The sequence below is a fragment of the Mya arenaria genome, chromosome 8, assembly GCF_026914265.1.
Source record: "Mya arenaria isolate MELC-2E11 chromosome 8, ASM2691426v1".
In the NCBI taxonomy this organism is placed as follows: domain Eukaryota; kingdom Metazoa; phylum Mollusca; class Bivalvia; order Myida; family Myidae; genus Mya; species Mya arenaria.
The window spans coordinates 52349392-52360637 of NC_069129.1; the positions used below are offsets into that span (position 1 = coordinate 52349392).

An 11246-nucleotide genomic window follows, 5' to 3' on the forward strand; every position below is an offset into this window, starting at 1 on the left:
GCTAAAGAACATTAACACTGCGAGCACAACTGCAAATGGACGAGTGCTAAAACGCTAAAGAACGTGCTTCAAACTAACATTGAGTGGTGCTATTGTCTGTCGAAATATTTTGAATTTTTTTAATTACACTTCATCTGAAGATCTACTGTTCATTTCTTTCTGTAATTTAAGTACTTAAAGACATATCATTTGATATGCACACACATACAAATATTTTTTCGCTTATTTAATACATTTCGGCAACCCTTTGTTTTCTCCCACCTCAGATAAGTAGATCCAATAATTTAACCATGCTAGAAATACTTATCTTGCCCACGGGCGAAGATAAAATGCCCGTATTGAGCTCCTTTTTAATGGCCACCACATTGTAATTATCTCCCTTGTTTAAGACTGTCGTCTGTAGCATTATGGAAGCTTTGTCTTGTGGCAATATTCAGATCACAAATTAACTATTTCTCGCTTCTCGTCACCATAAAACAGTTTTCACGTACCTTTCAAGAAATAATGCTTCACTCTCCTTAGAACTATTTGAAGAGCGATTTGACAATAAACATAATTTAAATCAATGCGCGTATATCCATGACAACCACGAATTATCGCATACGCAATTATTTTCACTAGGCACAAAAGAGTTCCAGCAAAAATACATTTTTTACTTAATTGTGTTTAACTGAGGTGGGAGAAAAAGCACCTACCATTACCGGCCGTGTAAGATAGGTTCATCCCGACCCTCGAGCAGGGTGTTTTGCCGAATCTCGTTAAACCTCGTTTCCGCAAAACACCCTACGCTCGGGTCGGAATGAACCTATCTTACACTCTCGGCCATGGAAGATACTTATAATTTCTTTTATAAAGAGTGTTTTCTAGGCTCAATAGATTTTATGTTTGTTGATAAAGTTAACATATTTTTTATATAAAATTGTTTTAATAGTGTACTTTCTATTATTATAAGCATTATAAATATTTATTATTTTTTATTGTCATTCGAAGATTTATTTATAAGATTTGAAATGAATGTTTTGTATATACATGGATAATGCATATGTTTAAATCTATACTTATAATGTCCACCTGCTTAAATATTGTGTATTTGATCTCATTCAAAATTTTGATCTCAGAATGAGTTGGTCGCATGAATATTTATCTCGTTAGGACTATTGATCCCTCAAATTATTGCTTCCATTATTAATACCCTTATGAATACTGATTTTCATGTGGAATATAGAATTCATTAGGACAATTTATCTCTTTTGTTAAACAGTTTTTCTTTAAATGTTTTCAAGAAAACAGCAACATTACAACGGTCAATTGTGTAAGCTTAATTAATGAAGACTTATAATGTCAGCGTATTAAAACATTTTGGACGTTAACCTATATTCTGATGTGATGCATAACAATCCATTAATTCAATTTAAAATGTTATGCAAATGAAGTAAACATATACATGTACAGGGTATTTCATGAAAAAAAGTTGTTGCACTTTAATCATCACCTAAAATGTATAAAATTAGTACTAAAATTCCCCCCAAATTCATGATATAGGCTTACGAAGACAAACAAGGATATTGTTTTCAAAGCTCAAATTATTATCGCACACGAAAGCAAACGACCGAAACATCATGGAAATGAAACAAAATTGGTCAAATGTTTTCGTACGTGCGTACAGCTAATGTAGAATTTTCAATCCAAAAATAGAATTGTGGAGTCCGTATAGAGTTTTCAAAATGTTGCTATTTTTTCGTTTTTTTTGGCGATTTCCCTTCAACTCTAGCACTAACTATGTTATCAAAGAGTACAAGAAATGTACCAATTACATGTATTTATTAGGTTTATAGTAGCATTTTTGGCTGGGAGCTTTATACAAGAATATTTATTAATAGTTAGGAATAGAATTATTTTCATGTTTATGTAAATATTGTTTTGGCGATGGGTAGTTTAATGTTATTGCTGTTTGAGCTTGTTTATATATTTTAATTTATTCAAATGTAATAATTTAATATATATAAAATATATTTTTTTTACTTTTAATTATATGTATCTCCGTGTATATACATCCCATACCAGAGCATAATGAACATCACCATTATAAACATGGTTTTCCATTATAATAAACAGAGCGACTCTGCCTCCCGCCTGTCAGCTCGATTGACAAACAGCCAATCGTGTTAAACCTAGTAAATATGCTCCATTGACTTCAGCCAATGAGAACGCTTGTTTTATTCAATCGAGGCACGTGTTTGCACCATTGACTTTGTGTACATGTCATTGATGTAATAAAATTGTAAGGGATTAATATTTACACTTGCCGATGTTTGTATATGTCAATTAGTGCCAATTAGGATTTATACTTTATGACAATAGCGGTTTAAATGATGTGCACTGATGACAAATGAACTTAATTGGGTGTGATTATCGCGAAGTTAGCGAGAAGGGCAAGTGCGAATCACAGTTCCAGGTTTGTTTTTTTTATATTTCAGAAATGCTTCCATTATTATTTTTTCTTCGAACGGTTCACATCAATATTCTATATACGAGATATTTGGATTCTGTTGAATAGTAATCATGCTTTCTACGTGGCTTCTGCGGGATTCCCCAGGCCTGAAACATAAAGCTGACAGTGTTGAAAGTGATGACATGATCGACAGTTCAAATAAGAAATCATTCAAAAAGTCAAATTATCAAAATAATTTCAGTTGGTACAACGAAGATGCAGATAAAAATTGGCACTGCGAAGTTTGTAGAGGTGCTAAGTTGGACAACGCCTACGCCCGTGGACATGACCAACCAGCAAAAACAACCAATCATCAGAGACATGGCTTGTGTAAGTATTTATTAAAACAATAGAAGCATTGCTTAGTCCGCAGATAAATCAATTCAAAGTGGTATTAATTTTAAGGTGTCTGGCTTAATATATTTTAAAACATGTTGTAATATATGCCCAAATTATTTTAAATGACAGCTGAAAATGATGAGATACTGTGAAATATTTTGTGTATTTTCAGCAAATCAGCACAAGGCCGCCTTGGAAAAGACAGTTCTGAGTTCCCAGGAACCCATGAAGAAAATTGTACTGGCCAAACTGTCCAAGGATGACGAGCTCGGGGTCAAGCTCCTTAAGACTGCCTACCACCTGGCCAAGCGGGAGCTCCCCAAGGTGGAATTTCAGTACCACCTCCAGCTTGCCGGGGCCATAGGTGCTGATCTCGGCTGACCTTGAGACCTACATTGTGTAGACTGATCAAGTGTATAGTGCTTCTTGTTTTGAGAACTAGGATGTGATGATATATTGACTACTTTTTTGTTTTTTACAATTGATGTCATGTTGTTTGATTTCAGCTAGTTTTGTTTGTATTTATTAGCTTATTTTATTTATTTATCATGTATTTAAATTCAGATATATATTTATGTGTGCATGATATGTTTGCATGTAATAAAATGTTTGAAACTTGACTTTTTTTTAAAGATATATACAACAAATTAATTCCAACTAAAAACCAGCATGACTATTTTAAAACAATTTAAACACCTATTTAATTGCATAGAAAAGTTGTCCAGGGCACACCAGAACCCACCATTTGACATTTAAAATCTCAAAATTTTCCGACCTGCAAGAGGGGGAAACCCCCTCCCGCACCCTCCCCCGTTCACACTTCTCCCTAAAATTTCTGTCTAGGATGAGCCCTGATAATGAAATAATGTCGTTTAACCAGTGTGCTGTCTTCTTTAATATAATATTGGAATGTATTTACACTGAAAGTCATTTACTTAGCGCAGATTCCTAAATAAATAAATAAATAAATCTATACATGTACATACTCAATTCACATGTCCCCCGGAACAAAAGTTATTCTATATATTGATTTATTATGCTACAGAATGTTGCAATTAATTACTGGAAACACGTATTATCATATTTGTTATTCATCAATATCTAGATTTATAACCGAGAAGCTTCATATAGATTATTAAAATTTATCATATATTGCTTGTTAAAAAGGTATGACGCCTTTATAATACTGTAATAATCATAGAATCCGCCTATTTATAATACAAATTTAATTGTGATGAATTTCATTATTTGTTTGAATGCCATTTGTAGAAACATTATAACTAAATATATATAATATTACATTGAAGATCACCCAAAGCTTCAACAAGTTGGAATAATTTATGAATTGTAATAATAACAAAACTCTTAAAACACCCTCTCTTTTGTAAAACAATTTAAAATCATTTCAAATAACTCAGTCTCGTGAACATTCACGAACGTTCTTCTGTATAAACATAGGTAAGGTTTCTTTATGTGGTTGTACTGTATTTGTATACATTTGTTGATGTGTCGCTGATTGTTTCGAATTCTTCCGGATATTACACATCTGCAATGCAGGAGGCGCGACAAATGTACCAGTCTATAACAATTGATTTCAGTGATAAACTTGTTAATATATCTATACTCGTATATTTCGAATAAAAATAATTCAACGTTTTTTACAATGAATAAGCGAGTACTTTATGCATGTCAGACAGAAACATGCACCATTCCATTTAGAGTGTCTTTGTCTTATTTTTTTCTGAAATTGTAACTAATACCATATTTTGTCTGTATTTACCGAAATACAAGAGTACACTCTGTATAGAAAGACACCCTTTGAAATATGTTGTCGTCCATTGTTTTTAAACTTTATCCAGTTTTGACACTAAGTAAAGACTTGCTACATGTCTGATATCCTTACCATTCTCAATGTTTGATATCCAATTTTTGTATATGTTCTAGAGTGAAGGAACATGATTCCTGTGACAAATCTATCCCTTTCTTATAAAGTCAATTGTCAATCTTTTTAGATGTTTATCATTCGAGTGTATTTGGTGTACAACAGTATCTATCCACCAACAAATGTAATGACACTATTTTGCGCTACATTTCCTGCAAACTCTCCAATAGTGTTCACGTTTAAAAAACATTTACTGTGTTCAACCATCAAGCATAAGGAACGGCCGAAACAATGGTGCTTTCATAATCTTTGATAATTCTTCGGTCTCACTGCAGTCAACACATATTATTCAACCATTTCTTTATCTTTCCTAAAGGCGGAAACAGGATTTTTAAGTTGATGGGGACGTCAATTCGGGACGCCATCTTTTGACTTGAGCTCCTCCCTCATATTCGAAAAGTTTTTGGTTTAAATGTTTGCAGGTGGGTCGGGTGAATTTTAGCTATTTTGGATCCGAAAAGCGCCTTTTATGCGTATTTTATTGCTACATGTGTATTTTCTCTTTTACATTGAAAAAGTAAACATGTTGATCCGCTTGTGTTTCCCGTCGTCTTAACATGGTTTTAGTATCCTGCTGGCAAACTAAGCCCTACTGGTATCAAAATAAATTTATTCTTAATTGTCTGAAACAATGCTTGATATTAGTTATTTTTATGATGTTTACGAGGTTAAGAGTACAAATGTTAAATGTTACCACGTGCAATAAAGCTAAAACAAAGGTTAACTGTTTTATGTACGATTGCGTTATCTTTAATATCTTATGGTTGCTACAATTGAACAAATCGTGGCATCAATTGAATATGTCTCGAAAATCACTCCATTAAAGGAGCTCTTTATATAGTTTAGAAAACACATTAAATCAATAGATGCAATCGTATTGAATTTAAGCGTTGTTCAATTGTCCATGTATTTAATAATGTCATGGTTTACAATTAAGCTAAGTTAATACAATACTTTTTTTTCATTAATGGTATAAGAACTTTCTTCAAATCGGTTACAGAACAGAACATTAATTTTGACTTTATTCTTAACACAATCTCATTAAAATCATATCGTGACGTTCACTTCTTTTCATTACGGTATGTACACATAGCGTAACGTCGTGAAGCGTGTATTGGGGATCTGATTTTAATGAGATTGGTCTTAACAGCACATGGCCACACACACTACAGAAATATGAAATACACACACAAATTAAATAAATGCATGCATATTAGTTACATTTTAACGCGTTTTCATGGTTTTAAATGTTTTTATTTATTTATTTATGTTTGAATACGTAAAAACGTCAACCAAGCTACCCATATATTTAGCATGTACAATGACTGATTATTAAAATTTAATTAGTCTCAAAATAATGCGTTCCCTTAGAAAAAATAAGTAAGTTTTCTCTTCAAATGATTTGGAGAGCCCTCGTATTCAGTTAATAAGGGCATCTAATGAGTTGTTGCAAAACAACACAATGATGACAACAAATGTTTAAAGAAACTTCTAGTTGATTTGAAGAACTCGATTTATTTAGATAGGTTTATTAATATTTGAAGAGATCTCTAATTAATAAAGTTAAGATATTGTTTAATATTTCAGTTTACATAGATTTGGAGTTCAATACTTTTTAAACATTTAAACCTCAAATCTGTCTTGATTTAAACATGTTTGAAATACAGCAATGCTACATTATAAATGAGAAAACCTATAAATCAACAAAGTTAAGTGAGAGCACATGTTGAATTATGTATTAAATAAAATGTATTTACACTCTGTGCACTATTAAAACATTACGTATGTAAAATGAAAAATCGTAATAAAGTTAAATGAAGCGTAAATATCATAAACGTCAGCATTATCTGTTTATCTAGAAAACAGGATTTCTAGGAAAACGTTCCTTTATGCATTACTCAATCAATAAACGTAATAACGTTTAATTAAACGTAAGTATTTACAAACGTCAGTATCAACGTATCTGTTTATCTAGCAAACAGGATTTCTAGGAATACATTTCTTTATGCATTACTCAATCAATAAACGTAATAATGTTTAATTAAACGTAAGTATTTACAAACGTCAGTATCAACGTATATGTTTATCTAGCAAACAGGATTTCTAGGAATACATTTCTATATGGATTACTCAATCAATAAACGTAATAACGTTTAATTAAACGTAAATATTTACAAACGTCAGTTTTAACGTATCTGTTTATCTAGCAAACAGGATTTCTTTGAAAATATTTTGTAGCAAAATAGGTGTATATATTGAGTGGTTTTATGCATTTAAGCCAATACATCGTTGTGTCTCTTTTTCGTCCTTAATATTAATTACGAATTTAGAACTGCAGGATTGCGAAGATGCGTTACTTAAAATTAATTTTATGTGCGATATGCGTGCATGTTAGTTTGTGTGTACCAGCACCGGACATTACTGACTCTACATACCAAGTTTTGTCATCAAAGATTGACACCATCAATTTAGAATTGGCTCTATTAAGGAACGAACAAGTTCAAACTAAGCAAGAGCTTATTGAGGCAAAAACGGAGATTAGAAGAATTCAAGAAAATCAGGTACATATGAATTTTGTGTTTAAGGTGAAAATGTTCGTTTTAATTCATATTAAATAATGTTCTTGTATATCTATATACTAACTAGTGATATCCTGCTAATGATTTGTATTATCTGTGTATCCTTCTTTATTCATATTTTGACAAATTAGGCATCATTAACATTACAATAAAACAAATTTCGAAAGACATTTAATTTGAGAAGAAACACTCGACTGTCATATAAAATTATAAAATCACATCCGATGGATTAATCAACTGATGTTTGCTTGCACCCACGTACTAGACAACAGTGTGCTGTTGGAATTGACGTTGCAAAATACTTTCGACATACAATCCTTATACTTTTTTGCATCAATGCGCCCCCCTTTAAACAATGTTTCCAATTTCCGAAACGACCCTTTCTTTTTTTGACCCATTTGTTTTGAAATTCTAACGGAACGCATTTTTGTATTTCCTTTAGATATATCGTTTCTGGAATTTTTCGCACGGGAAATATGCGTTAACACAATGTTTTATAGAGTTCAATTACTTTAGTTTGTTGACAGACAAAATGACAACGGTAAAAATTGTGAAAATGATATTGATACACAGCCTTACAAAGCGAATACCTTAATTAATTAACATGCTTTCACAGAGGTTTATATGTAGTGATTCAAGGAAGACCGATTCATTATAAGTGAACTATCATTGTGTAAAATGAAACACATTTAGACAAAATATGTATATTTAAATTATTATTTTGATTGATATTTCTTAACACCCATTATAAGTTCTAATTTGAGGAAATTATCACTTAGACAGATAAAGCCAATGATCATACAAAGGAACAAAAATAATGTTTATCCAACAAAGACTTGGTGTGTGAGTGTGAGGATAAAATAAGCGTAAATTAAAACTTTTGCACATTAACATTTTTTTTCTGGTATACTTTACAGCACTGATATATCCAATTACATGTGCACACGCACGCACGCGCGCGAACGTGCACGCACACACACACGCACACGCACACATACACACACAATAGCAAGACTTAAAGATAATTACTGATATTTTCCCTATCTGAAAGAGTTTGTTTCAATAAGCGTGATTTCTATAATCAATCAATAGCATTCTTGAACAATATAATGGAAATATGCATATAATGCACAAACACAAACAAGACAACATGTAATGTACGTTCAGTGACATCAAACAAGAAATATCATCAATTAAACAGCAAGAACTCGTTTTCAAGAGGTATCAATCTGTAAAGCTATACACTACCCATCACTTCTCAACATATACACATATATTATCTTACTTTTTTAAGTGCATTTGTTTGTTGCTTGAATTTTTTTCTAGCATATACGTATTCGGATGTTAATAGGGTTTGATAAGTTTCTTTCTTTCTGCGTCTGAAAAGTTACAGTCAAATAAATAATTAAATTAATCATTTAATGTATTAAAACAATATTTACAGACAGACAGATACGTGATTCTACTGAGAGAGGATGTGACCCTTCTGAAATCAAAGTTGGTCAACGTCAACGCCGCACTAGAACAACGAATGACGAGTTTGAAAGAAACTGTCTCAGGAATCAACACTTCACTAGAGGAAAAATGCCAGTCTGGGGAGTTTGGACCTCACCACATTAACCCACGTCCGTCTTACCCTGTGACCTTGACCATCAACTTTCAGCCAGCCTTCAAGAGCAAGCCGGCTATCGTTTATGGACTGAAGGTCTTGGACTCTGCCCATAATGCAAATGTCCGTGTTAGCGGGTCAATTACGGAGATGACCAATGCGTATTTTAAATTTACGATCTCGGAATGGGCCAATACTGTTATGTATGGCGCCAAATTTTCGTGGATGGCATGTCCGAAAACAAACACATAACTTGATGATTGTGATGTACACTCATCCATTTATTATGCATTTTAACAACGTTTGTAATACATGTACTCAATTATGGAATCATTCTAAATAATACTGGTTTTTCTTATAACAGACATTTTAGTTGAATTATTTGATGCCTCCCTTATGCTTGTTTAAAGCGTGTGAATTTTTATAATCTAATGTTTTTTTTTTAAAGGTTGCAGCTTATGAATATGTGTTTACATTCAAACTAAGTGATATGACGAAAACCAGCATTCAGTGTATCTGACATCAACATAAGGTATATAAGCGAGAAAAGCTTACAGAAATGTTGTGATTGATAATGAAATACAGGTCGATATAGCTCAAATTTTTATTTGGGTTGTATTATCACATACTTTGTGACCAGGAAAATCTTGGTAAAATACCATATTAATAAACATTTCTCTTTCAAAATGATGCAAATTCTTTATAAAAATAACAATAAAAATCGCTTGATGTTTTATCTACTGTAGTATTGGACTTTAAGGCATTAAGGCACATGCTTACCTTAACCTAAGTTTAGATTATATGTAAAACTGAACGAATTGGTGTCGGATGACTGATATTGTTTACAAGTCCCACTTGTATTTATAGAAATATTTGATATGAGACGCCAACTATTTGTCTTTTAAACGTGTAACTGTAACATTTTGATTCTACAAACATATTCAAAACTATAGTGGAGGCAATGATGCTATTCCTAACTTACATAATGTTTCCGATGTGAAATTTCACAAGATTGCTCATTTGAATTGTACACTACCTTTATTCTAAATAAAATACTCAACATATACAATTAAATTCCATACTAACCTGAGTGCGAAAAGGACAAACTACTAACAGAAGACGCCAATGGCGCAACGCCCGATTTCTTTTTTCGACAATGCAATTTTGCAAACCTAAGATGCGAGTTTTGTTGACCGAAATCAGCTTGCAATCTAATGGTTTTTGCGTCACCTTATATGACCCTCTATTCTAGTCTTGTTACGAGCCAGGCGTAACGAGAAAAACAAAGCCAGCAACAAACTTTACAAAATTTATTATGTTAAAGTTAGAATGTTGAAGTACAATTTAAAAATCTGTTTTACACTTCCAAATAGCTTAAACAATTACAATCCTGGTTTATGTCCTTTTTCCAATTTTGAAGTCCAAAAAGCTGAATATATTTGAGCACTTATAATTTAAATAGTCCACACAGTAAACTCCCCAAAGAATAATCCAAATGTAAATCTGTATTTTAAAATTTATTAATGTCACTAAAGATAACCAAAGATCCCCCTCTAACTGTGCTATACCTTATAAATATATAGTCAAAGATCTTTCTAGAATAATCTTCTTCTAGAATATACTTGATAAGTTTGTTCCATTCCAGAAGTTTCCATACTATTCTATAACTTTCTTAAAGTATCCACAATGTTCCAGAATGTTTCAAATGTAAATACATGTTTAATTTGTAACAATAAACATCATTCCAAATACAAAGCAAGTGCATAATACATAAATAAGCCGCCTACATAATAGTCTGCAAAGCAAGCGATGACCTTATCTTCGTTATTCATGCATAATTCGCTGTTCCGACTCTGCAATGTCATCAGTTTCACCATTGTGAACTTTATTGAAAACAGCGCTGTAGGGCCAACACGACGCGAGTAATGATCCGTCATAATGATTGTAAATAGCATACATAATGCGGTATGTACCTTTGATTGAAATTTAGTTTTCAGGTTTTCCATTTGTGTTCAAGTCTCTAAATATAGTTATTCCGCACGCATCGCTGGCTAAAATTTCTCCACAATGATCCAAGTTAATGAGTCAATTTTCAAGTAGGATTCAAAACGAAAAACTTATGCAGACCAGATCTGGTAGCGTAAACATGACCCAAATATGCCATTGTCAATTGCAACGATCCCTCTCAAAGGACTTGGATGATATTAGCTTGAGTCATTTAACAATTTTCCAGTTTTGTTCCGAAAATCGTCTGAACCAACGCACGCTATATAAGTTATACTTTCA

The 11246-nt window shown here is 32.4% G+C and overlaps 1 protein-coding gene and 1 long non-coding RNA gene across 2 annotated transcripts; both read left to right on the forward strand.

Moving 5' to 3' along the window:
• Nucleotides 1-2320: 2320 nt before the first annotated feature.
• Nucleotides 2321-3405, forward strand: LOC128242460 (uncharacterized). The gene is made up of 3 exons (XR_008262619.1): nucleotides 2321-2455; nucleotides 2694-2821; nucleotides 3003-3405. It is a non-coding gene; the product is annotated as an uncharacterized LOC128242460 (long non-coding RNA).
• Nucleotides 3406-6946: 3541 nt separating this feature from the next.
• Nucleotides 6947-9325, forward strand: LOC128244703 (uncharacterized). Its single transcript, XM_052962745.1, has 2 exons — nucleotides 6947-7333; nucleotides 8796-9325. The coding sequence occupies exons 1-2, from the start codon at nucleotides 7121-7123 to the stop codon at nucleotides 9210-9212; spliced, it is 630 nt and encodes a 209-aa protein (XP_052818705.1). The 5' UTR covers nucleotides 6947-7120; the 3' UTR covers nucleotides 9213-9325.
• The last annotated feature ends 1921 nt before the right edge of the window (nucleotides 9326-11246 follow it).

Bases quoted from the DNA above. Each gene is read 5' to 3' on its own strand.
- LOC128244703 (XM_052962745.1), top strand. From the start codon at position 7,121: ATGCGTTACTTAAAATTAATTTTATGTGCGATATGCGTGCATGTTAGT. The intron at 7,334-8,795 runs GTACATATGAAT...CAATATTTACAG, and splicing joins GAAGAATTCAAGAAAATCAG to ACAGACAGATACGTGATTCT.